Source organism: Colletotrichum navitas (genome assembly GCF_030913465.1).
Source record: "Colletotrichum navitas strain CBS 125086 chromosome Unknown LY79scaffold_4, whole genome shotgun sequence".
In the NCBI taxonomy this organism is placed as follows: Eukaryota; Fungi; Ascomycota; class Sordariomycetes; order Glomerellales; family Glomerellaceae; genus Colletotrichum; species Colletotrichum navitas.
In genome coordinates this window covers 17,173-44,472 of record NW_026850550.1, presented here as the reverse complement: position 1 = coordinate 44,472, position 27,300 = coordinate 17,173, and the positions used below count along the sequence as shown (strand labels likewise).

The 27,300-nt window shown below is 55.8% G+C and overlaps 12 protein-coding genes across 12 annotated transcripts; 6 read left to right on the top strand and 6 right to left on the bottom strand.

The window, feature by feature from the left end:
* Window positions 1–453: 453 nt before the first annotated feature.
* LY79DRAFT_537371 (uncharacterized protein) lies at window positions 454–1,529 on the bottom strand. The gene has a single exon (XM_060556668.1). The coding sequence runs from the start codon at window positions 1,330–1,332 to the stop codon at window positions 688–690; it is 645 nt and encodes a 214-aa protein (XP_060419194.1). The 5' UTR covers window positions 1,333–1,529; the 3' UTR covers window positions 454–687.
* A 430-nt stretch (window positions 1,530–1,959) lies between these two features.
* LY79DRAFT_665712 (uncharacterized protein) lies at window positions 1,960–3,406 on the top strand (the record flags this gene model as incomplete). The annotated part of the gene is made up of 2 exons (XM_060563111.1): window positions 1,960–3,256; window positions 3,327–3,406. The coding sequence occupies 2 exons, from the start codon at window positions 1,960–1,962 to the stop codon at window positions 3,404–3,406; spliced, it is 1,377 nt and encodes a 458-aa protein (XP_060419193.1).
* A 419-nt stretch (window positions 3,407–3,825) lies between these two features.
* On the top strand, window positions 3,826–4,848 carry LY79DRAFT_537367 (uncharacterized protein). The gene has a single exon (XM_060556667.1). The coding sequence runs from the start codon at window positions 4,142–4,144 to the stop codon at window positions 4,388–4,390; it is 249 nt and encodes an 82-aa protein (XP_060419192.1). The 5' UTR covers window positions 3,826–4,141; the 3' UTR covers window positions 4,391–4,848.
* Window positions 4,419–5,295, bottom strand: LY79DRAFT_246481 (uncharacterized protein). The gene has a single exon (XM_060551801.1). The coding sequence runs from the start codon at window positions 5,221–5,223 to the stop codon at window positions 4,768–4,770; it is 456 nt and encodes a 151-aa protein (XP_060419191.1). The 5' UTR covers window positions 5,224–5,295; the 3' UTR covers window positions 4,419–4,767.
* A 593-nt stretch (window positions 5,296–5,888) lies between these two features.
* Window positions 5,889–6,692, bottom strand: LY79DRAFT_246477 (uncharacterized protein). Its single transcript, XM_060551800.1, has 2 exons — window positions 6,417–6,692; window positions 5,889–6,276 (listed from the first exon to the last, which is right to left on the bottom strand). Exons 1-2 carry the CDS (start codon window positions 6,425–6,427, stop codon window positions 5,937–5,939), a joined length of 351 nt encoding a protein of 116 aa, XP_060419190.1. The 5' UTR covers window positions 6,428–6,692; the 3' UTR covers window positions 5,889–5,936.
* Window positions 6,693–7,265: 573 nt separating this feature from the next.
* On the bottom strand, window positions 7,266–10,584 carry LY79DRAFT_246335 (WD repeat domain-containing protein). Its single transcript, XM_060551798.1, has 6 exons — window positions 10,111–10,584; window positions 9,923–10,040; window positions 9,700–9,861; window positions 9,107–9,639; window positions 8,903–9,045; window positions 7,266–8,848 (listed from the first exon to the last, which is right to left on the bottom strand). The coding sequence occupies exons 1-6, from the start codon at window positions 10,131–10,133 to the stop codon at window positions 7,593–7,595; spliced, it is 2,235 nt and encodes a 744-aa protein (XP_060419189.1). The 5' UTR covers window positions 10,134–10,584; the 3' UTR covers window positions 7,266–7,592.
* Window positions 10,585–11,281: 697 nt separating this feature from the next.
* On the bottom strand, window positions 11,282–14,549 carry LY79DRAFT_505702 (uncharacterized protein; the record flags this gene model as incomplete). The annotated part of the gene is made up of 2 exons (XM_060553649.1): window positions 11,282–11,559; window positions 11,615–14,549. The coding sequence occupies 2 exons, from the start codon at window positions 14,547–14,549 to the stop codon at window positions 11,282–11,284; spliced, it is 3,213 nt and encodes a 1,070-aa protein (XP_060419188.1).
* Window positions 14,550–17,581: 3,032 nt separating this feature from the next.
* LY79DRAFT_246339 (uncharacterized protein) lies at window positions 17,582–18,474 on the top strand. Its single transcript, XM_060551799.1, has one exon. It carries the CDS (start codon window positions 17,708–17,710, stop codon window positions 18,236–18,238), a length of 531 nt encoding a protein of 176 aa, XP_060419187.1. The 5' UTR covers window positions 17,582–17,707; the 3' UTR covers window positions 18,239–18,474.
* Window positions 18,475–20,358: 1,884 nt separating this feature from the next.
* LY79DRAFT_537350 (uncharacterized protein) lies at window positions 20,359–21,037 on the top strand. The gene has a single exon (XM_060556666.1). It carries the CDS (start codon window positions 20,417–20,419, stop codon window positions 20,636–20,638), a length of 222 nt encoding a protein of 73 aa, XP_060419186.1. The 5' UTR covers window positions 20,359–20,416; the 3' UTR covers window positions 20,639–21,037.
* On the top strand, window positions 20,652–21,496 carry LY79DRAFT_246292 (uncharacterized protein). Its single transcript, XM_060551796.1, has 2 exons — window positions 20,652–21,310; window positions 21,386–21,496. The coding sequence occupies exon 1, from the start codon at window positions 20,788–20,790 to the stop codon at window positions 21,253–21,255; it is 468 nt and encodes a 155-aa protein (XP_060419185.1). The 5' UTR covers window positions 20,652–20,787; the 3' UTR covers window positions 21,256–21,310; window positions 21,386–21,496.
* Window positions 21,497–21,779: 283 nt separating this feature from the next.
* On the top strand, window positions 21,780–23,842 carry LY79DRAFT_586603 (F-box domain-containing protein; the record flags this gene model as incomplete). Its single annotated transcript, XM_060560659.1, has 2 exons — window positions 21,780–22,994; window positions 23,054–23,842. The coding sequence occupies 2 exons, from the start codon at window positions 21,780–21,782 to the stop codon at window positions 23,840–23,842; spliced, it is 2,004 nt and encodes a 667-aa protein (XP_060419184.1).
* Window positions 23,843–24,322: 480 nt separating this feature from the next.
* Window positions 24,323–26,164, bottom strand: LY79DRAFT_246300 (uncharacterized protein). Its single transcript, XM_060551797.1, has 3 exons — window positions 26,008–26,164; window positions 24,911–25,948; window positions 24,323–24,810 (listed from the first exon to the last, which is right to left on the bottom strand). The coding sequence occupies exons 1-3, from the start codon at window positions 26,078–26,080 to the stop codon at window positions 24,569–24,571; spliced, it is 1,353 nt and encodes a 450-aa protein (XP_060419183.1). The 5' UTR covers window positions 26,081–26,164; the 3' UTR covers window positions 24,323–24,568.
* Between the last annotated feature and the right edge of the window lie 1,136 nt (window positions 26,165–27,300).

Here is a 27,300-nt window from a genome sequence, read left to right as displayed (position 1 = left end):
CGAGGTTACCAAACAGCGACGACAATGGCCATGCCATGTCGACGACAATCGGAGCAAACGCCAATGCTTGGGTTGTCCAAGGGGGAGCAACTGGGCCAGGGCAGCTATTATTATTACAGCTACCAGAATCTCGCAAAGAGAATGCTCCAACCGAGTCCTGCCTATCGTCTTCGAGTCAGTTTGGGGAGGGGCGGGGGGGGGGGAGGACTCATGAGGTGATCCAATCGCAGCCTCGTGTTAGTCCAACAGCAAATGAGGCTTCGGGTCACACAAAGCAAAGCGGACATGCCATGCCTGGCCGTGCCTTGCCCCCAAGTATGCCCAAGATCACAATCCCTCTTACACCCCACTTATGTCCAGACACATACGCACACTCTCTCGCTTTCTCGGTCTTGCAAAGCCCCTTGGCCGGGTGGGCATTGAGCGTGTGTGTACGGATACGTATGTATGTGTGTGTGGGTGGGTGGATGGGTGGGTGTGGGTATCCGTCTCCACCATGTATACCCACACCACCAGTGTCCCGATTGAGGTCGTTCGTCACTCGTCTCTGCTACGTCCGGAAGACAGTGGAACTCACAGCAAGGCCCCCGGGAGACTACGACCTCACGCACCAGTTGTGACGCGCAGCTACGATCTAAGACTAGCGCCTCTGGAGGAGAATATCGACTGTGCAGCATGTCCCGAATACTACTTGCACCCACCCACCATAATCACCTTCTCATTCTCACACTGACACCCATTGCACCCAGGGCCTGCCTGCACTACAGACCGAACTATCCCCTTCATTACTCTGTATGCACCGTCGTCTCGACCATTGGGCGACCTCATTTCGAAGGCCGGATAATCCAACTTGCTCGGCTCCCTCCCTTGCGAACTGGCGAGCTTCTCGACCCTGCCCGCCTGCGGGCGCCACACCTTCGATGCCTCGCGCCTCTCTGCCGTCTCAGAGCATCTCATCAGCCATCCGTCTTGCATGCCCGACCAATGCTTCGTCATTCCCAAACAGACCATGACCTTGTTTGCTGCATATCCCAATTCATTGGCGGTGGCGTGAGGTTGGTTGGCATCGAGGGCGTGTGTGTGTGAGAGTGCGTGTGTGGTTTTCCATGTATGGAAATAGCCACTTGCACAATTGGATGAAAAGAAGCGCACGCATAGGGTGAGAGAGAGAGAGAGAGAGAGCGCCCATCCTTCAAAGGTCTCTCCCCCATATGACGAACCAGGATCAGGGCCCTGGAGGAGGGGCACCCGGCGCCAGCCCATACTAGACAGATTGGGCGACCTGCAGGAGATACATGCCATGGATCTACACATTTGGCTGCGACTGCACATAGCAAGCCTTAGCACCGAAGAAAATAAGAAACGACCTCTCGCTGTCAGAATGCCACCAGGCGGAGCCTGATCTCCCTGGCCCTTACTTGGAGCTATAGTGTAGCCGCAAACCTAGCCTGCCTTTCTCTCACTCCCTCTCTCTCACTCTCTCACCCTCTCACTCCCTCACTCCCTCTCTCTCTCTCTCTCTCTCTCTCACTCTCACCCTCGATCACTCTCGAACACCCCCCCACCTCCTGGGCCACGACCAGGGTCCCGGCTCGTTGCTTTCCCGACTGGGTTGTACAACCAGCCAGGCCGTGAAAAGAGATATAACAGAGACAGAGATCCATCGCGGACGGGAGCTTAATAGTCAGGGTCTGACCCGTTGTCGATGACTCGTCTCGTATCTCTTCACTCCCCGATTAACATACACCTGTCTTCGCCCCTCCCGCAACAAAAACATCTGCCCTCTGCAACAGTTCTTCATCGATAGGAAAGAGATCTCGGCAGGTGTCCGGCATCATCTGTGCCCTCTTTCGGCTTGGAAGACGTTCCAATCTGGCCAAAACGTCTCTCACTCCTCGCTTCAGACCGTCCTCGACTTTCCACCTTGCCTACCTGCAACGCCAACATCAGACAACCGACATGTTCTTTAGCTTACAAGAACACCAACAGCACGGCATGGACCGCCTACCGCCACCCATGGGCTACAACCAGGCCCGCAACGACGAGGTGCCGAGAGTGCTTCCCAGCCTCTCGTCATTCACCTTTGACGACAGGATGGATGTGGACAGCCGCAGCAACAGCATCAGCAGCAACATCAACAACAACGACCGGAAGCCCGGCAAGCGTCACGATGTGGAGGTGGCAACAACACTCGCCTCCATGGCCTCCTTCAACATCAAGTCGCCGACACTCCCCTCACCCACCCAGAGCTTCACCTCGATCAGGTCAGACGGTAGGCCACATCTAACCAAGACCGTATTGGATGAAGAGCGACGCGAAGCTTACGACAGCGCCCCAGGCATGACGAGATCAACAAACTCCCAATACTCCTCGCCTGAACCCAGGTCACCAGACCTCTCATCCGTCAACACCCAGCTGTCCTTTTCCAAGGACGGCAGCGGCGGCAGCACAGCATCTGTCATTACGCTCCCGCGCCTGCGTGAGCTGGACCTCCGGCCCCTCGAGCCCGAGTTCATCCCCAGTCCGAGTTTCCTTCCTCCGTCCTCCTCCTCCTCCATCTCAGGGGCGACAGGGCCGCGGCGGAGCAGCCTGGAATCCATCAGCACCTCGTCCTTCACGGAGCCCAGGCTCGAACTCGCCTCCCCGCCGGCCTACCGAATCCCAATGCCCCCAATGGCGTACCCGGACGTCCCTTCCCCGACCCCTGGTGTCTCCCACCACCACCACCACCACCACCATCACCATTCCTCCTCTCGTCCTCACCACTCCCACTCTCTCACATCCCCCCGCCGCCTCCAGCACAGGCTGCCAGTGACGGCCCTCCGGACTCCCAACGGCGCCTGCAGCCCGTCCCGTCGGCCCCGCCGCTCCCCCACGGGGTCCCGGTGCAACGTGAAGTACACGATCCAGCAGGTCGACTTCATCGACTACTTCCGCGTCGACCACCACCTTTCCTGGAAGGAGGTCGAGGCCAAGTACGCCGCCGTGTTCCCCGAGGACGCCGCAAAGGGCCACAAGCGCGGCCCTCAGGGCCTGCAAGGCGTCTACTACCGCAAGAACAAGCAGATCCCCGTCACGGACCCCAACAACCTGCTCGTGTTCGACGAGGACGACAACCCCAAGACGTTCCAGTGCGACGTCCGCGAGCAGGGCAAGAAGATGAACAACTCGATCGGCCTGCTGGGCATGCACCCTGAGCGCGCAATCACCTACCCGTGGGTCTCGGAAGAGCACAAGAGGCAGTATGAGAAGCTTGGTGAGCCCCCCCTCCCTTTCCCCCCTATACACCTTCCCAGGGGACGAGCAATGGCTAACAGAGACGCCAGGCCGCGCAAGGCAAGCCCAGCTCGACGCCGCCGAGGCGCGGAAAAAGAGGAGACGGGCCATCCAGAACAGCCGTCTCTGAGATTCTCTCTCATCTTCCCCTTTTCTGTTTAAGCATCATGTCTTTCTTCTTTCTCTTCTTTTCCATGTCTCGGTTCACTTCTTCCCATGATATCCAAACTTACTCTTTCCCCCTCCGCCCCCCCTTTTTTTTCTCTTCTGAATTTGTCCTTTCTTTTTCTTCTTTTTTTTTCTTTTTTCTTTCTATGCGAGTTCTTTATACTTCGCTGGTCAGAGGGGAGTTATTCGGCCATACACATACTACATTTCAAAGGCCAACGGGGATTTACAGGGAGCTCCGGCTGGGGAGTGGGAAAAAAACTCGGGGATTACACAAGAAAAAAGAAAACCCACATCCCCATTAGCATTTGTCTAACGTGTAAATCACACAATCAAGAGAGAGCGCGCGCGAGAGAGAGAGAGAGAGAGAGAGAGAGAGAGAGAGAGAGAGAGAGAGAGAGAGAAGAACACCCCTACCCTGCAACAACACTTCCCATCAAAGCCCCCCCTTGCCCCAAAAAAGAAAAAAAAAAGGATGGAAGGTCAACCAAAAAGCATCACAGTGTGTGTGTTTCCGAGGAGCCGCCCCCCCCATCCGTGTACGATGTCCAAGAGACGAGAAAACGTTTGTTTCTCGCAGCGCCCGGGAGTCGCTTCTATTCGAAGGAGGGCAGGAGAACCTAGGCTGGCGAGCAAACAGAGGGCCCGGGTCCATGAGGGAGGGGACAAGCAAACAAGAGGGGGATGACCTCCAAGAATGGTCTTGTCTTCTTGGCCCCCTTCTCTTTCTCTCTCTCTCTGTCTGTCCGTGTTTCTCTTTTCTCTTTCGTCTTTCGTCACGGGGCTTCAATGTGTGCTCCTTTTTTCCCTTCCTTCTTTCTCTCTCTATCCCTTCTATCCCGTGAGGTCACACACTCCTGATGGGTTTGGGAAGGGGGTTCAGGGAGTTTTCGGGACACGCCGACGGGAAATAGACGCATTTACGAATTGGATTTCGATACGTTAGGGGGAGAAGGGAGGGGTGAGCATGGCAACCGGGCAATGTAGCAGCGTACACGGGGACAAATGCCAATGACGACAAGGAGTTGAAAACATTTATTTACTTTTATTTTTATTTTTTTTTACAGACCTCCTTCCCCCCTTTGCCCCCCTCCTACTAGGGACAAGGGAGGAGGGGTGGTCAGGAGGCAAATACCTACAAACGGGAAGGGGGGGAAAAACAACAACCACAAAAAAACACACGGGATACCAACGGCGCGTGGTGTGGGGATGGGATTTGACAGTCACCAACAATGACGTTGCTATTGACTCCTCCCCCTCCCCAACCCCGTCGTTTGTTCACGTGGTGTCTGTCTTCCAGGGCCAATGATATACGACAGCGTTTTATCTATTTAGAAATGGGTTATGATCAGGGACACAAGGTCGGGCGGAAGTGGAGGAAAGGGGGGGGGGGGGCGTGGGGGGCGTGGTTTGGGTTTGGGTTTGGGTTCGGCATGGTGATAATGATGATGATGATGATGGAGGCGACCAAAGCCTCCCCGGGCCCGGGGGGCTAGTATTACTTAGGATACCAATCAACCAGTTGAACAATCCATGCGGGCAGCTGCCATTCTCGAACGTGCGTCTGCCGGATCCGGATTTTTCCAAGTGACGGGCGCCGTCGTCGCACAGAAACCGTTCGGGCCATCGGGCCTTGTACGTCAAGGCAAACCGCTTGTTTGGGACCCGGGGAGGGGGGAAGGGTTCAGACAGGCGCTGGTGACGGATTACCACTTGGATCTCTCTCTTTTGTGCGTCCTTTGTGCCTCGACGCGTAAAAGTCCGGGGAGGTGGGAGCATCGCTAACTTGGTCCAACTGAAACCAGGCGAAGCAGCCTCGTGGTTGAGTGATTGGTAAGGGGGTACAAAAGGGGGGGGGGGGGGGGTTTGTTTCCCCGAGATCACGTTAGGGGAAGAAGGAGAAAAGAACGCAAACAATGTGCCGCGTTGATGTTCTTCTGGTGGTGTACGGACGCTCCTGTATTTGGGGTGGAATTGTCCGTCACCAACTGCAGGGCCGTTATGTTACAGATCCGTGAAGAGATCCTGCAAGCAGGTTGGGAAGGGGGGTCAGCCTGTACCTTATCCGGTCTCCAGGTACTCCGCCCAGCGGTCCAACCCTAGAACTGGTTAGACGGTTTGGGCGGTCTGTTCGACTTGGTCTTGGGAGACCGGTGTGTGTGTGTGTGTGTGTGTGTGTGTGTGTGTGTGTGTGTGGGTAGAAGAGTGTTTGTCGATAATCTCAACCGTACTGATGATAGCGGTCAGGTTGGCTTCTGTCACAGCAGACAGTATGGGGCGAGGACACAAGACTATCGTGCCTCGAGGCTCGGTCTAGACGGGCGATGACAATTACACGGAGATTTGGGGCAGCTGATAGGGGGCAAGCCCTTATGCAACCGAGAGGCCGTAAGGGGGAGGGGGCTATTTCGGGTCGCATTGCTTACAAGTTGTTTTCTCGAAGCAGGAACAGTGAGACATCATCTTGGTCCATTGTTATCGACTTCAAGAGGTCAATGCGAGCATGAAGGGGGGAAGCCTCGGGGTGAAGCGGGTCGAATGTGAGGTGGCGGTGATGAAGAATCTTGGTGGAGGGTCAATATCGGTTTCCTTTTGGCTTCCGTTGCACACGCCCCCCAAGCCGACCACGAACCGGACTGTCGGACCCTAAGTGTTGTTGGTGGCGTAGTTCCCGATCGAGGGGGAAACACGTAGAGAAAGAGGCTTGAACCAGTGCAGAGGTCCATTATGCGGTTGGAAGGGCCTCGGCTGCAGTCGGAACCCTGGAGAAGGGGGCGAGGGTGTTGTTTGCGTGCGTGTTTGCTTGCTGTGCCTTGCTGAACCATGTAGCATCTGGTAATTGGCTATCAATACTGGCCTCACTTATGTGATGGATCCCGTTTCTGGATGTTTTGGCAAGAGAAAGGCCGGGTAGTGACACAGAGGCCTGGCTTGACAGCGTGGTGCATGTTCTCGAAGTTTGGCAGACAGACCTAGAAGACATGAGATGTTTGGGGTCTGGGGGACATGCCCCAAGCCCTTGCACGTATGCTTTGTCCCAGACCTGGGCCCTTTTGACAACCGGTTCCTGCTTGCGATAACAAGGGGGCTTGGTTGGCGAGGATGGTGGACCTTGGCATGTCTGCTTTGAACCTAGAAGGATCCTCGAAATATCCTGCACCAACACGCGACTTCAAGGCGTGTATGTCCGTTGGGAGGGGGTGACGTGCCACAGAATCGACCTTCATCTGTCCAGCTTTCTTATGCTTGAGGAGGACGATGCCTTTGTAATACGTTGGCATCGTCGTCGTCGTCGTCATCGCATGCATGCTTGATCATCGATAAGAACGGGCATGAAAGCCTTCACAAAGGGCCTGCCGTCGCATCGCATTCGGTGCTGACCGTACCCGCCGTCGACGGCCCATCAACGTTCAAACAGCAGTGCTCTCTCGCATTGGACCGTCGGCGGTCGTACAGACACTGCCGCCCCCTTGGGGACCAGGGAGTCGAGACCTTCCGACCTTCAGCATTGTCATGGGGATCTTAGCCTCCAGGGGTTACAGAACGAGGCGCACGACTACCCGCGGGTTCTGTGTCGGTCAATGTGATGAGTGGAGGCGGCTAGAAATGACGAGTCAACTGTTCCATGGCCTTATCGTTGTTGGAAGTGGAAATGCTGTAAGATTCCGGTCAACTGCGGTTAGCTCGAGTGGAGCGTCCATCCAATCTCAACCAGAAAAGAGCGAGTTTTTGAGCCAATGGAGCGTATTCCCTTAGCGCAGTTGCCTCCAACGAAATTAGACCAGAAAAGAGATCATCCCCGGCTTCATTGGTTATTGCCTGCATGCATCTACTAGGCTTGGCCAGCGCGGAAGGGCCGAGAAGGAGGCGGTCCCCACATGACATGTAGCGGCGGCGGCGGGTCAAGTCTTGGTCGATGACAACTGGTGGAAAGTCCAGAACGATCGTTAAAGCATGGAGACCACTGCGGGAGACGAAGGGAATCGCTCGGAAAGTTAAGTATGTATTGTCTTGATAGTGCCGGCTCTCCCATCTATGGACACGTCCGACATCTTTCCTTGCTAGCAAGCCTCGCATTTGTCATGCTGCCGGCTTATTCACGTTCTCGATTCATTGTCATCATATCTCCAAACATGTTCTCGTAATCGTTATGCAAATGGAGACTTGTGCTTCTCCATGGGCTGCAGCCCAAAGATGTCATCAGACTTGATCGGCTTGGTGTCGTCGTCGGAATCGGCGACAACCTCGCCAAAGAGAAAGGCGTTCCGCTCTCTGCTGATGTTTCCTGAGGGTTTCTTCCGGTGTGCGCCTCCGGAGCTCGACTTTGGCATCTGCGGTGGCGACGCGGATTGCGCGGACTGATCCGGCTCAAGCATCCACGAGAAGGACGACTGGGCAAGGGTTGATCGCGTTGGAATCGGCGGCTGAGGTCGTTCCTTCGGCTTCCTCGGAGGGGTCCCCAACTTTGGGCTTGATGTTGTCACTGAAGGATGCTCGGCAGGTTTGTCTGCAGGTGCATCTTGTGTGGTATCCATCGGCTCGGGGAGAGGAGATGTCGAAGCTGGCGACAATATGGCTTTCCCTTGGTCTGCCATGGACAGCGTGGATATGGCACCTGCCACATTTTCGGCGGAAGCAGCGGCCTCCAGGGCGGCCTTGCCGTTTGGGTCGACGTCCATCGAATTTTCTCCTCTCGCTTCTTCAGGTGGCGGACTAGTGAAGCCCTCCAAGTCTGGGACCTCGATCGTTGGGTCTTCTAGGTAAACCTTGACGAACTGGATCTTGGCGGCTGCTACCTCGACGAGCTCCAGGGTCTTAACCTTATCGTCGAGGTTGGATGTGCCCAAAGACCTAAGACTTGCGACCGTCTCGTCCAGCATGTTCGCCAGGAGCTTGTTCCGTTGCTCCAGCGCGGCAATGGCCTGGGTCGCCGAGTCGTCTCCCAGCAGTTGTCTTGCTGTGCGAGGAGTATAGCGTACCTCGTTCAAGCTCTGCATGTTCTTCCTGATGTCACCCATGGCATCGCGTACGGCTTGGTTGATGCCGAGCTTCTCGCCTCGCTCAAGCATGCTTTTTGCGGCGCCCTGGAACAGAGCTTCCACTCCACCCTGCTGCTGGATGAACCTGCTTGCCGAGGGAATCGGCGATTGATTGCCTCTGGTTCGGTTCCTGAAAGAAGAAAATGCCTGGCTTATTGGCGTCGTGGGCCGTGAACTAGCTGCAGACTGTGTTGTGCTTGGCATCTTCCCCGTATATTTCAACAGGAGCGAGACACCCCCGGAGACACTAAGATGCGTTCTCAGGTACATGGCATCGTCTACAAACGTGTGAGGTCCATGAGGGGCATCTGGTGCGGGATATTTGAGTAGTAATTGCAAGCAAACAGAGTAGTCTGCCTCGAGCACTGCAACGAATTAGCCTGGAAAGAGGCAGGAGGAAGTACATGACGAGAACCTACAACTCCAACGAATCCTAAGAAGCATAGCAACACAAATAAGGTCTATCAAGCTTAGGGACGGGTCGACGGCAAAGAGGGTATCCCAAAAGACAAGGAGCTCGTCGAACGGAAACTCGCGGCCGAAAAGAAGGCGGATCCATCGGCTAAGGGGCCAGCTCTGTTAGTACTGGGGCGCAGAGATCTCTGAGGGTTGCAGATGCTTACATCAAGAAAATCTGCGGCAGGATCTCAATATCTTTCAGGTGGTTGGCCAACTCTGGGTCAACCTTGGCCAAGCACACCTCGTGGATGAACTTGCTCTTCTCAACAATGGCCGATGTTTCCACGCGATCCTTGGACACGGATGCCAAGGCCGCCTTTGAAACGGAGTCCTTGACTTCATAAAACGATTTGGCCTTCTCCATGATCTTGGAAAACAACGCAAATGTGTCGTGCTCGATGAAGGACGAGTCCAGCATACCAACCATCGCTTCATCAACCGGCTGTCCGCTGGACGCGATGGCTTCACGATCAAGCGCATCTTGATTGACCACGTATGCTATCGGCGCCAGAAGCTCGTGCATACCCTGGCGATATCCGCCGCTATTAGGGTGCAACTTGCAGTAGACAAACAGCGCGTCAATGATCAATGTCTGCGTCCGGTCTTGGTGGTAGAAAGGTTCATCCGGCAGGCGACGAACATCCTGCGCGATTTCCGCCCTGATGATCTCGTCTTGACGGACAGTGTTCCACGGCGACTGCGGCAAAGTGTGAGCTCAAGGTCGCCAGGCATGGGGGAAATACTCTATGGCACGGACCTTTGGGTCGTCGGTCAGCGGGTCAATGGCTACCTTGGCCAGCTCCTCCGGGTGCTCGATGAACTTTAAGAAATGATCCCGGCGTTGAGAGTAGTAGCTGCGCAGCTCGGAGATCCCATGAAGCCAGTCTGCGGGGTCGACGTCTTGCAGGAGCAGGAAGGCCTGCGAAGCGTAAGTCAGCTCGGCCTTGAGACAGCATCAACGGCCCCGACTTGTCACTGACCTTCCAACACACCGACCTGCAGCCTGTGAGGCATGGGCTCGAAGGCCCGTTGTATCTGACTGCATTCTGTAACTCGGAGAAACTCCTGGCATTCTTTGATGTCTCGGCCCACCGCGTCCTGTGAGTTGGGTTAGTCGGTGGGAAAATGATGTCAGAGGTCGTGGTGATTCGACGCGCACCGCACTTACTGGGCTTCATCGAGGGTTCTCATCGTGCAGCAAGGAGGCCTCGGCTGAGGGAGCCTTTTGGACTGCCAAGACTTACAGAAGCAACCCGGCCTGGCATCCCAGATGGAAAGTCTCAAACTCAAAAGAGCCGCACGCAATGAGACGGGATTAGGTTGGCGATCGATTGGAGTGTAGTGAGTTGAAGGTGGCTGGAGAGGAACTAGGCGCTGGTGGAAGCTCTGGCCAAGTCAAAGTACCACACCTCGTACCCCCTCCCCTGCCTGAGATGAGGCCCCGATGAGGTAAGAGAGACTAGCATAGCAGCAGGCCTGGGACAGCAGGTGATGGAAGGGGAGTCAGCGCAACGGCCAGAGTGGGGCAGAGGGGTACGTTGGAATCAACGACCGCCTGCCCAAAAGACAGTGCCCCGCGCACGATGGGCCACATCACACACAAGGTGGGTAGGTAGTCATGTCACTGCTGGCCAATTTCGTTTCCAGTATGAGGATACTCTATAGCAATCTACCTGTATCGATTATCTCTACCCTAAACCGGTTCCCTCGCGAATATTACCTGAAATCCCCAAGCCGCCAGATTGCCGGGCTTCGACACGTACCAAGGTATTTATCTCGTACTCCTCCTTTCTGGACAACACCATCGTGAAGGTCGTTGCTGCCAAGGGCGGCTCGCGTTAGGAGAACGCTCACAAATACACCCACGTGCTCTCCGTCAACAAAGAAGCGTTGCCAGCTCCGTTCGTCTCATCTGCCATTGTACCCTCCTCGACCCCGACAACACAGACAAAGGATGACCAACAGCGCAGAGCGAGATTGCACATCTAATTTTGTATTCCGTACTCCCTAACTCCGAACCCACCCCCTACTCTTCAAAAGAAGAAGGAAAAAAAAAAAAAAGACCACTTGCTCCATCTTCACCCCGGTATTGAAAGGCCGGCTCAATTTATCACATGATCCAAAGAAAGGAAGAAGAAAACGTCTTGTTGTGTCAAATAGCTCTCTCTAAGCACGCCCGGTTCTGACTCGAACGGGGATCGGACGAGAAGCCGTGCTTTCCAAGATTGCTCTTGAGGGTATCTTGACCAAATTTGCTCCGTGGCCCCGAATAGGCCCCAGCTGCCTCCCAATGCTCATATCCCTTCCTTCCTTCCTCGTCATCACTTCATTTCACTCCTTCAGTCCTCCTCTTCAACCCCCTGGCACCAAGGATGCTCCAGGACTTGGTTGATGTCGTATCTCGCAGTTACATCACGGTCGAGCATACGCCGCACCAGGTCGATGCTCTCGTCGCTCATCGTCCACGGGACGCGCAGGTCTCGGTCCATGATCTCGTCAATGCTGTAGAATGGGTTCTCCTTGTAGATGATGGTGTAGAGCAGGATTCCGAGCGCCCATACGTCTTGCTCCCTACCACCATATGGCTTGCCTGCGAGCACCTCCGGAGCAGCGTAATCTGTGTCATGGTTAGCTCTCGTCACCCCAATACAAGCAAGAACGGGTCGACTCACCAATAGTACCCACGAAGACATCAAAGGGGCCGTTCTTGATATACGCTGCGCTCCCAAAATCGATCAACTTGATGTTGCCCTCGCCGTCCAGGATCACATTCTCATCCTTGATGTCTCTGTGGACTACCAGGGCCTTCGTATGAAGATGGCCAATGGCTTTGGCAACCTGGACGAAGATGCTCCGGCACTCGGCCTCTTCCATGTTGCTCCGTAGTTCAATGTAGTCGAAGAGGTCCATGCCTGGCAGTCCGTGAGGCACCATTTCGATGTAGTAGTTCACGTCATCCTCAAAAAATGATTCCATCTCGACAATGTTCGGATGTCGCAAGTCAGGACGTCGCAGGTAGTCAAGAACGTGGATCTCTAGAGGCACCGTGCCTAGCTTGCGATCCCTCGTCCAAGTGTCGACCAGAATGCGTCGCTTTGTCACGTACTTCAAAACCACCTTCTTTTGCGTCGTCGTGTACCTGGCCAGTTTGACCTGGCCGTAGGCACCCTGACCCATATCCTCTATGATTTGGAAGTCGTCGATCGACTTCTTCTGCTGGGCCGGCTCGACCACTGGTGGTACGGGTGCCTTGTCATGCTTCTTCTCGGCTCGGGGCCCGCCAGTCAGTTTCGCAGCGGCCGTCATGGCGACTTCTTTGAGTTGTTTGGTAAAACCCGACGCAGTCGAGGATGACGACGCTGCTGCAGGCTTGGGCTCGTCGGAATCTGAACTAATCTCGATTGGCGTGTGTGCGGGCGTCTGCCCAGGTGACGGCTGATGCAAGGGAGTCGTCGTTCCAGAGCCAGAAGCTGGCGTCACGCCTAGATTGGCCCGGGAAGCGTGCATGTGCCTGGAATAGGTGATCCAAAGGGCAAACACTATTTCGGAATGAGGAATCAAGAATGAGTCGTCGTGGTTTTCTCCGCCCTTGTCCTCGTCTTCGTCCTCAATGACAGTCTCCTGTATGACCGTGGACTGCTTTGCGCTTCTGACCACTCGCATCTGGACGTCGATTTTGAGCCCCGAGCCGTCCCTGTGTTTACCCGGCAATCCGTCCGGCCTCAGGAAACTAGCTGCAGCATCTGGGCGGTTCTCCCTTAGGCCCAAAATTGCCGAGGCTCGGCGGAAACTGTGCTCCGGCACCACAATCCCGTCCTGCAACTGCACGCCGTCCTCTTCTGTCAAGATATGGAGGACCTTCTCGAAATCGGGAACCAGCGAATCAATGGGCATGCCGTCAGGCTTTTCGTACCCAAACAGCGCACCACAGAAAACCGAGTTGGAGCTCTGAATCTTCAGTGTCTCGGGGTCCACTACAATGATGCCTGCGATATGCGGAAAGCTCGAGACGCGCAGTTCTGTCTTGCCCCGAACTTGCTCGACGGTGCAGGGAATGTTGACTCTGGCTGGGTTCGGGCATGTGAAGAACCTACGTCTGGCAATCTGCGCAAAGTCCACCTCGCCGGTGCGAGGGTCGATGCCTTGTCGAGGAATGCGCGGTATCAGCTTGCCGATATCGACCCCGCTCTGTAGCGATTCGAACCCCCAGATCGGTGCTGTGGCCCCAGAGATCTTCTGGATGATGCCTTCGTCGTCGAGTTCGATCTGTGCCACGTCTTCGTGGATTTCCTCAAGGACCCAAATGAGACCGATCCGCTTCTCCTTGACCCAGAGACTTGCGGAGCCCGTGGCGCCGTTTCGTTTTTGAATGGGAACGACGTCTCCACATAGGAGAACACCCCGGGATCGACTGCTCTGGTGCCGCGAAGTTCCTCTGAGTTTGGGAGGGTTCGGGTCTCCACTATGCACGGTTTGGGCTTTCCGTGCGACTGCTTTCGGTGGCTGCGATCGCGAGTTAGGCTTGCTCAGCAATTGGGCGGTGATTCCACCTCGCCCGCCCAGAAGCGAAGATGTGGAAGGAGTCGGTGGAGATACCGTCGTCTTTGGGATGTCTTCTGCCTCTTTGATGACATCCTCGGGGTCCATCTGCAGGAGTTTCTTTTCCAACCAAGCCCTCCGCTCCTCCTGGACCACCTCCAAGATGCCCATCTTCCGGACCTCTGCCTTGGTGACGCCAAAAACCAGACAGGCAAGATCGTTGGCTGCAATGATCGTCCATGGCGGCTTGGACTCCGTTGTGAAGATGGCCTGCGCTGCCGGGACCCATCTCGTGGAATGCCCATGAACAGCCGGGCCCAGTGCGTTTGGCATGTTTGATGCGGACAAGGGATGTGCCGTTGTGGGGGATGTAACCGCCTCCTGATTTGCCAGGTAAGGTTGCGCCATGGTGTCGATGAGCTGTTGATGAACCGAGACCGGTAGCGTATCCGTCAGTGTCCGCTTCAGGCTGAGTCTCCGGGACGGCGGCGGCGATGTTTTGGTTGTCGTCCCGCTCTCGTTTGTCGGCGTCCTGCTCGAGTTTTCTGATTCGTTGTCGGCCGCGGGTGGTTTCTGTGTCTCATCTTGTGCCGGCTTCTTTGCAGTGTCTGCTCTGGCAGCCGGCGCCTTTGAATGGGTCGTGGTAGGAGACGTACTCGGCGAAGTCAGAGGCTCGGGGCTCGAAGTTCGCGGAACGAAGTTGGCTTCGAACAGATTCTCCCCCGAAACTTGCGGGGGACCTGTCAGAGGGCCGACGAGTGACTGGTCCATGGATGGAAGGTTGCCCGCCCCAACAAGTTGTGCTCTAGCCAACAGGTCTAGCATGTTCTGGGTCTCGACGTCGCCCGTCGCTCGCGCTTGCGCACTTGCCAGTGCAACGTTTGAAGGCGAGACGGACCATCCCATCCTGTCTTTCATAAAGTCTATGGATCGCTTGAGGACGTTCTGCCGGTTATGGATGAATTCTTCGGACTGGTGGGCGAAGGAGAAGGAATGCAATGACTCGGAAGGGAAGCGGGAGAGGTCTTCGGAAAAGTTGGGCGAAGAGGGATGCGAGCTGAAGGGCATGCCGGGAGAGTTCACAAGTAACGTTGTCATGGACGTTGATCTTGACAGGCCGATCGAGGAGCTTCTGGATGTGGGGTTCGAAGGAGCTCGCGACGAGGGCTGTTGTCGGATACGACGCAATCCCGATAGACCAAGGCCGTGATCATGGTCCGTTAGGATTGAGGATCTATGGCTAGAAGAAAACCTGTCAGCTACGATGATGCCTCGAATGACTTTGATCGCCATGTGATGGTTCAACCCGCCACTAAGTGACTGTTTGAATGATGCACTTGCACCCGTGACATACATTTGCTTGCCACCCGGCAACAAACATTAAAAAAGAACAAAAAAACATAGTCATGTATCATTGTCGCCCGCTCTTTCAAATATGCATACTCCGCCTTATACTGCGATTGAATATCCCACTTGGAATCATTCTTTCATCCTTTGCAGGCTCCAATGCGCCCATATAGACGCCGCGCGCGCCCCATCGTCTAAAACCTTGTGTTTCGTTGTCGAGACGGCCATCTTGGCGACGCAGAGCAAAACCCAACCATTGACCAAATGGTCATCGACTCGGCAGCTTTGCCAGATCGGTAGGAGGCATCGGGGAGTATCCAAAGGTGAGACCAACCTTTGCATCGCTTCGCCGCCATCCACAATGGAGCTGGCATCGAAGGAAAAGCGCATTCGGCCAGAGCCAGCGTTGTTATCGGTTGTGACATCGAGATTCCCGGTGCTTCGGTTCTTGGGGAGCTCCAGCTGGGTCGTCGGGGTCCGGCTCCTTCCCCGAGGCTCTTCATGGTGTTTGTCGGTGCCTACAAACCGTGGGAGAGGTCTAGGTCAGAGAGGACGCGGCGATTCGAAACAGGAGGGAAATTGCGTGGCCGGCAAAGACGTACCATTGTTGTGAGGTCCCCCATGCGGCCGTAGCATAATTGGAAAGAAGAATAGCAGTCGATTCGGATAATTGTCCTAGGGAGTAGAATATGCGGGCAGGATGCGGATTCGACGATGCAGGTTCGGGTTCGGCGGGGTCGAGTTGAGGAGCGAAAGGTCGGTCTAGCAGGTATTGAACGGTGGTTCGGCTCTGGTTTGTCTGGGGCGGTCGGCGGCGAGAGGAGAGAACGAATGAGTGGTGCCCGACGATTGGCAGTGCTTGCTGAGAGGTGCAAGGTGTTGTACGACGGTGGCTGTTCCAGCTAAAAGTAATAGGCAATGAGGTACGGAGTACAAAAATGCAAAACACTCCCACAAGAAGCACTACCTCTGTAGGTAAGGCCAGGAGGTATGGGGTGGGAGTCAGAGGGGAGGTAGATCGGGTTCCAATAAGCAAGCAAGGTTTGCCACAAGGATGAGGGTGCGAGTGTTTTGGGGCCGACAAATAGTGTGAGGAAAAAAAAGCACGTTCTGTCCTTTTTTTTTTCTTCTCTCTTTCTTGCTCGTGGACCGTCCTGTACAAACAGACAACAAGAAGGGCGGCGAGGGATCGGGAAGAGAGACAGAGAGTTTGAGGAAGGATTGATGGAATGATCCGACGACAAACAATTCCGAAACTAGCGACGATGGTGGTGGTGGTGGTGGTGGTGGTAGTTGTGGTGGAGGGGAGTGAGAGTGAGGTGGACGTAGGCTCGTTAGCAGCGAGTGGCTAGCAGCAGCAGCAGCAGCAGCAGTAGCAGTAGCAATAACGGCAGCGGTAACGCAACAGCTAAAATCAGACCACAAAGGTCGAAAGAAGCGTCTCGTCGTCCTCTTTTCTTTGGGAGCCGGTTCTTCTGGATCTGGATCTGGTTTTGGTCCTGGCACGGGTCAAGCAAGGCCCAGTCCGGTCCGAGTCGATTCACCGAAGGGCCAGGAAAGGGAACGTGAGTCGTCTCGCCGTCTTGTGCTAGTACCACCTCGGTGCCAGCGCCAATGCCAGGAGAATGCCAATGCCAATGCCAATGCCGATGCCAATGCCAGTCAGTGTCAGTGCCGGCGTCAATGCCGCAACCGGATGTCCTCTAGCTCGCGCTCTCTCTCTATCTCTCTCTCTCTCTCTCGTTCAGTCCACTCCGGTCCGGCCCAGCTACTTCTGTTCTTCTGCTTTCTCACTCGCCCTTTTTTACTCTCTCTGTCTGGGCTGCGCCGTTGACAAGCGCGAGTGTCGAGAGTCAGGGAAACAAACAGGGCCAAGCAAGGCGAGTGGCTAGTCTTACACCTGGCAACTTACCACCACGTGCGCCTGGCCTCGTGAGAGGATCGTCTGCCGTAATCGTCCAAAGATGGGCTAAGACTGGCTTGAGTAGTGACAGAAACCTGGAGGCAGGGAGGAGGGCGGCTTTAGTCTCTGGTAGTTAGTGCACACACAGCACGGTGTTAGCGCAGGTGCTTGTCCGTAATGTAGGTAGCGACGGAGGAGACCTCGGGAGCTGGGAAGTGGCTCCCTTGTCAAACCCAAACAGCAATGCAGAAGCTGGGGGTTAGCAGCGGGCGTCAGGTCACGGATGGTGCGGGGGGGACGGCGGCGACGACGACGGCGGTGTGTTGGTGACGTGACGAGGAAGATGGAGACAGCACAAGCTCAATGTCACCTTTGGGGCTCTGAGAGAGATACGAATCTCGCTCTGTGGACGTCGATGGTTGGTGAAGTAAGGGAAAGGAGAGGAGAGGAGAGGAGAGGGGAGGAGAGAAAAGAGGAGGGGAAGATGGCAGTAGTGGACGAAGAGGGGAACAATTCCAAGAAAGAAAGGGTAAAAAAAAAAAGTCCACTCTGCTGGCTTCTCTGGTGATCGAAAATTTTGAGATGCATCTGTCCACAGCTTCGGATTATTACCAGCCAAACATTCTGCATCTGCACATGTGTGTCCCAGTTGCCTCACCAAAACCCTCTCTTCTCCTATCAGGAGGAAACCCCCCGCCCCCCCGAAATTCGCTTCAAGGTACATATACAGGGCGGTCCCTCTTAAGGTCGCACATGCATACACACAGTGATACTCTAACACAGTCGGGAAAACACCCGGAAATTCGCAAGTCGTGCCGATTTCTGCAACTCTAGGTGGGCACACAGCACAAGTTACAGGCTTGACTCGTAGGGCACCGAGGCTATTACAATCACGCTGATTGGAGGGTTTCGCACGCGGCACCGGGGCCTCAGAGAGGGCCGAGGAGGGGAGGAACACGATGGAAGCCCACTGGAGATGCAGTTCCGCGACGGCCGGCCCATCGGTGGAGCCCTCTCGTTGATACTGAGCGGCGGCACCGGCTGTGATATAATACCCCGGGAGGGTTCCACGCTCGAGAAAAGGGGCTGTAGATCCCGGGATGCGTCACAGTGCCGCAGCCACGCCCCGGCGAGTGACATACTGGCCGAGTCCGCCGCTATTCAAGCAGCCATCATCCCTATGCCGGTGCGAGATTCGATCATCACCGCCCAAAGCAAACCTCATCGTTGCGGTGCCGGCTGCCTGCCACACCTGACAGGACGGAACACCGGGCGGAAGCATTCCCGTCGTCCGCCCCATTCGCACACCAACCCCCGACTAGACAGACCCTTGCCGACAACAGCCTTTCCATCAAGACAACGCAGCGCAGTCCTGGCAGGCTGTGGCCTACAAACAAGATGCACAGTCATGACAGCCTCGATGCGCACGACTCGCGCGATACCCTGCTCAGCAGGTTACTACTACTACTACCACTACTACGCGCACGTTGGCCAGCACCGCAAATAGGGGCCCAGTAGTTCACCAAGACTGTCCGTTGGCAGTCAATTTGACGACATGGACGTATGCTTGCCGCTTGCCATCGCACCCCCGCGTCTGGCAGATCTGGTGGCCACGGGAGCATATAGCCGCCATGCTGCTGGTTTCAGAGAGTAAAATAAAACATGCTGTTAACCGTCTTGGCCATGAGCTCGAAGAGGTATGATATTCGCCTAGGTAGTCTCGAACGACGTAGGTGATATTCCCTAATCTTATCGTTGAACTGTTAGAATTTCCGGCACGTGGCTGGAGGTGCCCACATAACTCTTTCGCCCTCGATGTCGAGGCAAGGCGGAAGTTAAAAGATGCATAATGGTGCCCTCAAACACTGCATCGCAATACGTCGAGGCCAACAACCTGCGCCGAATTCAGTAACTGTCTCGATGGTTCACAAAGGACGGCTCTTTGGCACGACGGCTCGAGGATGTTTGAGACAAGTGGATCATGAGATCTCATGACGGACAGGGTCAGGTTGAGATCGTCTTGAAGGAACCACCGTCTTGGACGCGAGGCCGCGATGCGATACTGGGCAGGTCGTTCGGCGTAGAGAGTGTGTACTTGCATGGTATCCGCCAAGACTGGGCGTTTTAAAGGTGTCGCGTGGCTCGTCGCTTGCTACGTCCTTATCTCCCCTACCCGAGTCGGCTGATGTGTGGTCATATATAGGGCCCCGAGCTTCGGCGTGAAAAGCGTCAGCCGATAGGGCCGGTCTGTGTGTGGTAGTACTCAGAAGTGCGCTTGATCAAGAAGGAAAAGGCTGGAATACCAAGAAGCCGCTTGAAAACAGTCGTGTCAAAAATGCCACGTTGGATCTGAATGGAAATCTGCCAAACCGCTGCGGTCTCGAAGATTTCGTGAACCGACATGAGCGCGGCGAAGATGGCCACAGAAATGGACTGGAGGTGGGTTCGATTGTTCCAGGTCTCTCGTCAAGGCGGAGGGCGCTGAGATGGCCCCGCTTAAAATGTCGCATTCGGGTCGATGCTGATGAAAATCGTTTCTGTAGCCAAGAGTCGTTCGGTTGCGGCGTGGGCCAAGGAAGACGGATTGCAATACCGCCAAAGTGCTTTCTTCCGCGAGCCTCGAGGTGTTCAAAGCGGGCTGTATTGAGCTAGTCTGTTTCGTCAGTTTCGGCTGGATGGGGTATTCTTTCCTTTTTTTTCTTCTTCCTTTTCAAGGCGGGTTACCGGCATCATCCTACCTACACCGTAGGAAACTTCGGATGGAAAAGCGCCTGATATATCTGTCGGCGAATCAGGTAGCACCGGTGCAGATACATGGCTAGGTACATATCTCGATAAGACCGAGAGACGGCGCCGAAATCATGCAGGCAGTCAGCAGAAAGACGCAACGGCTACAGTGACGGCGGCTGGCGAGTGATTCTTGGGACAGTCTAATTCCTCGATTGACTGGTGATGCAGATAGTAGCGGGTGGCGGTTCCGGAGTGCAAATCAATACCCACCCAAGTGCGTCGCGGCAAGTCCAAGGGTCCTGCAAAATGCGCTAGCGAGCATTAGGAAGAGACAGAGAGAGAAACGTTGAGGGAACACGCAGGATCCGACATGCAGATCCGATGCTCAGGTCCCTGCTTAGACAGACACACTCTCTTCTGAAGGCGGAGGACCTTGCGGTGAGTGAGCTAGCCGACTGCACGCAGCACAACTCGTCGACGACGTGGCGTGCCTTCCATCGAGGTTCATGGTGGTTTTGTGCAGTTTGCCATGCAGTACAATCCAGCGGTGTCGAAGAGCACGGTGTTTCTGGCGGTTTAGTACCTGACCTTGCATCATTTGACTGATTGCATGGCGGTATCAGGGTCGGTGATGGTCACAAAGAAAGAGAGGACGGTGACTTGGACAAGTGCTCAAGTCAGGTTCCCGCCGGTCTGAGGGTCTTGGAGGGGTGTCAGTCAGCGGCGATCTGACTGGTAGCCAGTAGTGGGGTTCTGATCCTCTAAGGAGACCCATTATTTCCTCTTTAGCCGACGCAACGATTGGTTCCTGACCAAACAGGCAGTCTGCACTCCGGGCAGGCCTCGTCCTTCCACATCCCCCCCCCCCCCCCCCCCCCCCACTCCACCCACCCGCTCTTTCTCGCCGGGCCACGGGCCCCGCATCAGGTGGGTCAAGTGGGAGAGTGAAAGAGGTATGTATCTTGCTGCGTATCGGCCGCCAGTAACGACTTCGCATGTCCTCTTTTGCCTCCCGTTCCCTTGGACAGTTGGGATCGATCTAGGCCGACCAACCATCCTCTGCGGTCGTCCCCTGCGTTGCGGTGGTCGGCGGTGGATCCTGCTTCCAGACTCTTTCAGTCGCTGTGCCACTTTCCAGCTTCAGAAAGGTCTTGGGCTGGGCTGGAAAGGCGGGTAAGACGAAGCTGGCAGCTGCATCCAAGCTTAGCCAGCGGCCACCTCCCCAGAGTCAGAACCCATGCTGTTGTCCCAGGTACACCCTGAGGATTTGGATGCAGAGGCAAGTAAGCCAGGTGTTTGTTTGTACCATCGGGGGCCGTCAGAGTGATGAAGCGACTCGTAAACTACCAAGTAATAGGTGTGAGGGGTGCGGTGAGAGTCGTGCATGACGGGCCGGGATCTATCAGTGCCAGTCGAGAAGAGAGGGAGGGACCCTGTTTCGCCGACCTGGATGGGAGGGGGAGGGGCATGGCGGTGATGGAGGGTGTGAGGGCCGTTTTGTATATCCGGCCCAGAGCGCGTTTTAAGCTTCTGTTGTTGCTTCCCGTACGTACCGTACCGTACCTGTACCCTTCGGCGGTGCGCGAGCGCGGTCGAATTTTGCCAAAAGGTAACCATTGTTTCCCTCTTATGTTTCTCATCCTCCATTTGTTTTCTTCCTCCTCCATTCTCATCCATCTTTACATTCCCGCCTTCTCACTCTTATCTTTCCCGAACTCATTGTCTTCTTGTTGGTTCCCCCCCTCAACTCCCAATATCTTCCCCGACCCTGCTCGTGTGACCTGCCACCAATAACCCAACAGGCCATGATATCTTGAGCTTCGGTGTGCCATGTGCTCCGCCCCAACCCGTAAGGTCCCCTTCTTCCAGCCTTCCAAGGCTCCACCCTCCGCTACCTGCACCGGCTGACCTCCATGATCGATAGCTGGCACCCGTTTTCTTAGCAGATCCTACTCTACAGAACCCCTGTCTACCCCTCCGCTTCTGCCTCCTCCCCCTCCAAAAGATAGAAAGAGCGGGCATTCGAGACAACATCCTCTCCCCGATTATTCGTGCCCTATGCCTCATCCGCTCTTCTAGGGACCTGGTCCGTCTCTCGAGTTGTCTCGAAAGAAAAAAAAAATACTCCCCCGTCTCTCCAACACACGGACTATGAATTAGGACCGTTCGTTCCACTGCCTGTTTCGAGCGCTTTGCCCTCATAAGGCCTCCTCGAGTTTGCTGTTTATCCTGTAGTAGTCCCGGAGCCTTTTGATCCCACTTCAGGTCGGCGTTTTGCACATTTTCTTTGTCCCAAAGCTCGTCGTCGAATCTCCAAAATGACCGACACTACCGAGACCCCCGCAGGGCCTACCACTATGGAGGTGGTTGACGAAGAAGGCCCCGGTCTCTCGACTTCATCTACCAAGACCAAAGGCCGCCACCTTGTGCTCTGTGGCGTGCAACGAATACCCTCCTCACCTTCTCTGTCCAGGACCGGTCGTACGAGATCGCACAGCAGTCCCCAGCGCGGACGCGTGAATGTCTCCTGCGTGAGCTTGGCAGGACCTTCGACCTCCGCAACTTCTTTTGGTGGCGATTCTTACTTCCCTGCCGGAGTGACAGCATCTGGCTACGCCAGCGCCTCGAGCTCGGTTCCAGGAACACCCTCGAGCGAAACCGTCCAATTCGTGGGCATTGACAGCCGTCTGGCTATCCGACGAGTCGACAATGTCTTTCCCATGTCGCAGTCACCAGTGCCTCAGACAGTTGGGCTTCCGTCCGACATGAGGACGACGAGCAGAATCCAAATCGCAAACCCTGAGGTACCCAAGCGTGGCTTCGACTTCTGGGAGAACATGCCTCACGAGATGCGTGTGCAAATATTCTCCTACCTTACACCCAAGGAGCTTGTACGAGCTTCGCGCGTTAGCAAGATGTTCTACAAGATCTGCTTCGACGGGCAGTTGTGGACATGTTTCGATGCTACGGAATTTTACCAGATCATTCCTGCCGAGTCGCTTGCCAGAATCATCGTTGCTGCCGGGCCTTTCATTAAAGACCTAAACCTCAGAGGCTGTGTCCAGGTCGAACACTATAAACGGGCTGAGGTGGTCGTCAAGGCCTGCAAGAACCTGGTCAACGCCACGCTTGAAGGATGTCGCAATTTCCAACGCAATACGCTACACAACCTGCTGAGGAGCAACGACCAGCTCGCCAACCTAAACCTGACTGGGTTGACAGCAGTGACCAACATGTCCTGCAAGATCATCGCCGAGTCGTGCCCGCAGTTGGAGACGTTCAATGTATCGTGGTGCGTGCACATGGACGCACGAGGCATCAAGGCAGTACTCTTGGGGTGTCCCAGACTGAAGGATTTGAGGGCCGGAGAGATTAGGGGCTTCGACAACCTAGAAGTCGCTGATACGATCTACGAGAAGAACAACCTCGAAAGGCTAGTTCTGAGTGGCTGCGCCGAGCTCAACGACCGCGCGCTCAAGATCATGGTACATGGAGAAGACCCCGAGATCGACATCCTTACCGACCTACCCGTCGTCCCCCGAGGAAATGGCGTCACCTCGATCTCAGCCGCTGCTCCCGCCTCACGACCCAGGGGGTGAAGGCTTTAGGATACAACGTCCCCGATCTTGAGGGACTGCGGCTGTCCGGTTGCACCGCGCTCACAGACGCCGCGCTGGAGCCCATATTGGCATCCACCCCACGCCTGACACACCTCGAGATGGAGGACTTGTCAGGTCTCACCAACAGTCTCCTATCAGATCACTTGGCCAAGGCCCCCTGCGCGCGGTGGCTAGAACACCTGTCCATCAGCTATTGCGAGAACCTCGGCGACAGCGGCGTGCTCCCGGTCGTCAAAAACTGCGTCAGCCTCCGAACCATGGAACTCGACAACACCCGCATCAGCGACCTCGTCCTCGCCGAGGCGGCTTACATGGTCAACAACCGCTCCCAAAGCACCGCGGCGAAGCCAAAACCGCGGGTCGGCCTGCACATGGTTGTCTACGACTGCCAAAACGTCACCTGGACCGGCATCCGCGAGGTCCTCTTCCGCAACGCCCAGACGAAACCCTCCATGTCCGAGGCTGGCAAGTTTACGTACTCAGCCGAGGCTGTCAGTCTCAAGTGCTTCTACAAGTTCCAGATGACTGTCGACGAGCATATGAAGCGCGTACTCCGGGGCGACCTCGCCGCCGCCAACCGCCTCGAACGCCGGTGGGCAGACTACATGCAGGCCACCGAGGAGGCAGGGACCGCCGGAGCCGGCTACCGTCGTCGCAGGCGCAGGGCTCGCGAGGCGCAGATTCTGCATGCCGACGAGGAGGAGGGTGGTAACGGTGGTCGCCGGCGGGGTCGGACCGTTGGGTCCTGTACCGTCATGTGATGCGGTAGACTCACTCTTTAGGAAGCCGTCGGAAGCTTCAGGAGAGATGCATCTAGCTTCTTTTTCTTCTTTTCTTCTTTTTTTAGACACTTTTTTTCTTCTTGGTTTTTTATTTTTACTTTATTTTATTCTAGCTGTGTCGATTTATATTTACATAGGGGCGTTCGGTGCAACCTACATTTTGGTTGCTAGACTGGGGATGCATTGCCATTTCTCTCCGTTCGTTAACGGATGAGCTCAGGCGTCTCGCATCAGGACTGGCGTCACTTCATTGAGCCTCTCTTATTTGCTGCTGCTTTTTTGTCATTCTTCAGAAGAAGAACTCCATGCTTTTTTCTTTCTTTTCTTTCTTCCCCTTTCTTCCTATACGGTGTTCTGGGAGATCGGGCTTGATCATTGGCCAAACGAGACGGGCACTTCTGCGCTGGATTAGAGGGTTTCCCTCTATGACTTGCGAAGGGAAGACAGATTGCAAGGCATTTGCGCCTTGGAGGGTGGTATCATGTACTTATCCTAGAACTTTTGGGTGGTGCTGCAGCTGTTTGAATGGCACACATCACATTTTCCGTATAGGCCAACGGTCCCATAATCTTGCGTGAAAAAGAAATGCCTAATCACACCCACACCTGATGGATTGAGATTCCGTCTTTGCCACAGGGAGCAGGCTACTTCTGTCATACAAACCGTGTGCAGCCCAAAGATACCAAGTAGGTACACTCCATCGGCTCAGTGCGCGCCGTGCTGGCGGATATACCGACGGATCTTTTCCTGGAAGACGTCGTCCTCGTCGCGCCTCTCGTCGCCCTCCATGACGTACATGTCCTCGCCTTCGTCCTCGTCCAGGTCGCGGGCGTCGAACTCCTCCTCGTCCGAGGCGTTGGCGTTGCGGAAGAGGTAGGCGTGGCGGTCGTACTCGTCCTCGGAGTCGACCTCATCCTCGGGGTAATCCGCCGTGTAGTGGTTCTCGGCTGCGGCCGCGCGTCAGTATACGGAGAGCTCTGGGTCGACCCCTTTAAGACAATGGGGGTGGGAGGGGGAGGGGAGATTGAAACTGGGAGAGAGACTTACCGTTTTCGTCTTCTTCGTCATCGTCGTCCGAGTCGTCGTCCTCGTTGCCGTAGAACAGCTCCAAGTCCTCCTGCGTATCGAACCTCAGCACGCCAATCTGCTCGGGCGGGATCTCGGCCAACGCGGTCTTTGAGGGCGCCAGCTCGTACACCTCGATGACGTAGTCGTCGTCGCTGCTCTCCTCGTCACCGCCGCTCGCCTCGGCCATCTCTTCGTCGCCGCGGCCGCTGCCGTCGAGCTCCCTCGCCAGCTCGGGGTGCCGCTGGGCGAAGCGCTTGGCCGGTGCCTTGGGCTTGAAGCGGGACGGCGACGCGGCGCCGGCGGCTGCCGGCGCCGCGGGCGGTTGCTCCATCGACTTCAGGTTCAGCCCGATCTCGTGCAAGACCCACTGGTCCATGTCGGCGGCGATCTTGTCCAGGTCCTGGGTGGGCGCGACGCTGGGCATGGGCTTGCGCTCCGCGTCGACGTTGGGCGCCGCGGGCCGGGGCGGGCGTTTCGCGAGGGGCTTCTTGGGCGCCGGCTTATCCTCATCCTTGACGCCGACGTCCGCGGATGCGAGAGCGGCGCCCTTCTTGTCCGCGTCGAGCTTGTCGAGCGCCCTCCGCGCGCTCTTCTTCTTCCCCCGCTCCACGAAGACAGCGGTGCCGTAGCGGCCCCGTTTCGTGACGCCGCCGCCAGCCTTCAATATCGTGCTGCCGCTGGGGGAGCTCATAGCTGACCTGGACATGTGGAATCGTCTCGGCTCGACGGCGGGGTTCGTTGGCCGCTGTGGCCCCGCGGCGGTTGACGTCGTTGGCGCCTGCCCGGCGGGCGCCGCGTTCGCTGCGGACGGCACATCGCTCGACAACGCGGAGGGGATGCTCGATGTTGGGGGCCGGCGGGAGCTGGAGATTTCGTCTCCGGGCTTGGATGACTGGATAACGGGCTTGGAGTGGGCGGCGGCGGCGGCGGCGGCGGATCTGGCACTGACCTTTGCCAAGCGTCTTTGGTAGACCCAGCTGCTGCCGGCCAAGTGCCTCTTGGATCCTGGCTCAAGCTCTGTCGTCTGTTAGTACGTGTGTGGTCCCCAAAGGAACAGTGAAGAGAGGGAGTCGCACGAAGGTAGGTAACCGGCACATCCTCATCGCCCCGCTTCCGTTTGATGTGGATCAGCTGAGGAGGGGCAGACATGGCGGGCGAAAGAGGCTCAGAAGTTCTTTGGCGCTGGGATACAAAGAGGAGAGAGGGGGTGAGGTATTGAGTTCGTGCTTGCTATTGCCTTGTGGTTCTGAAGAGGGGATTTGCTAGGGAAGTTGGAGCTGCGATCCCTGGTTTGTGGTAGGCTCTGCCACGTCGCAATTCATGCAGTGACGTTGATGGGTGTTTTTTTTTTTTTCTTTCTCTCTCTCGTTTGCGAAATGTGGATTTTTCTGGAAGCCTCCCGCGATTCAACCCAAATGAGACCGGGACCACATGTCGGAGACAACGAAGGTCAGATAAGCCTACCTTATCAAGAGATCACGTCATTGGCCAAGAGCTCCCACCGCCTTTGGCAGAATCGACCACTGTCCGGGGATAGCCCCAGACGGTGGCTTTCACTACCGGACGGGGAACTGGGACGTTGAAGCAGCCCCGCCATACCCGAACCAAAGCTGAGCTTTCCACGTCCATGCAATGCTGTGTCCCGCTGATACTGCAGCCAATTGGAATCCAGGAGCCGTTATTGGGGTATCTGGGCCGTTCTGATCGCTAGATCGTTTGCCCATCGATTTTGGTGGGTAGATTCAAAGGATAAGGCAAGCAAAGGTACGGCTGGGTAGAGCAGACGTTGGAGAGGCATCATGGAGCTTGGCATATCTAGCCACTCAGCGTTTGCCTCAACTGGACAACTAGCTTGCGTAGGTAGGCATTTTGTGACAATGGAAACTGTATTTCAGGGGACCTGCGGCTGACTGAAAGACCGCTTTGGTTCAGAGTCAGGAACTGGGCATTGGCAATTTCTCATTGTGTAGCACAGTGGATGGAAAAGCTGTGCTGGGTGGCCAGCGAAATGTCGGTGTTGAGTGCAGCCTTGGCAAAGCCATTGTGCAATCATACGACATGTGAGGAGATCGGGGGAAAGGGATTGCCTCTCATCATCAGTCGACTATCCATTCCACACAAAGCATGATGGAGGTACACTAGCTGAGGGGTGTCTAGTCCTTTCTTCCACTGGGGCCAAGGATGGTGCTTGATGGCTTGTGCGTCATTGGAAAGTCTCCGATACCTTGGACCGATGAGCCGCCAGGCCCAATGAGTATGTCCCCGCGACCTCCCCTGCCTTCAGCATGCATCAGGGATGATGACGCGCCAGGCATGCCGACACTGAGATGGAGTAAACGACGGCTACGGTGCTGATAACCGCTACTGAT

Coding starts and splice junctions, on each gene's coding strand:
- LY79DRAFT_537371 (XM_060556668.1), bottom strand. CDS start 1,332: ATGTGCAGTCGCAGCCAAATGTGTAGATCCATGGCATGTATCTCCTGC.
- LY79DRAFT_537367 (XM_060556667.1), top strand. CDS start 4,142: ATGGTCTTGTCTTCTTGGCCCCCTTCTCTTTCTCTCTCTCTCTGTCTG.
- LY79DRAFT_246481 (XM_060551801.1), bottom strand. CDS start 5,223: ATGCTCCCACCTCCCCGGACTTTTACGCGTCGAGGCACAAAGGACGCA.
- LY79DRAFT_246335 (XM_060551798.1), bottom strand. CDS start 10,133: ATGAGAACCCTCGATGAAGCCCA. Junction 9,640..9,699: donor CGCTGACCGACGACCCAAAG/GTCCGTGCCATA, acceptor ACTTTGCCGCAG/TCGCCGTGGAACACTGTCCG. Junction 8,849..8,902: donor TCTTAGGATTCGTTGGAGTT/GTAGGTTCTCGT, acceptor AATTCGTTGCAG/TGCTCGAGGCAGACTACTCT.
- LY79DRAFT_246339 (XM_060551799.1), top strand. CDS start 17,708: ATGCAGTTCCGCGACGGCCGGCCCATCGGTGGAGCCCTCTCGTTGATA.
- LY79DRAFT_537350 (XM_060556666.1), top strand. CDS start 20,417: ATGTATCTTGCTGCGTATCGGCCGCCAGTAACGACTTCGCATGTCCTC.
- LY79DRAFT_246292 (XM_060551796.1), top strand. CDS start 20,788: ATGAAGCGACTCGTAAACTACCAAGTAATAGGTGTGAGGGGTGCGGTG.
- LY79DRAFT_246300 (XM_060551797.1), bottom strand. CDS start 26,080: ATGTCTGCCCCTCCTCAGCTGATCCACATCAAACGGAAGCGGGGCGAT. Junction 25,949..26,007: donor TGTGCCGGTTACCTACCTTC/GTGCGACTCCCT, acceptor AACAGACGACAG/AGCTTGAGCCAGGATCCAAG. Junction 24,811..24,910: donor TGACGAAGAAGACGAAAACG/GTAAGTCTCTCT, acceptor GCGCGGCCGCAG/CCGAGAACCACTACACGGCG.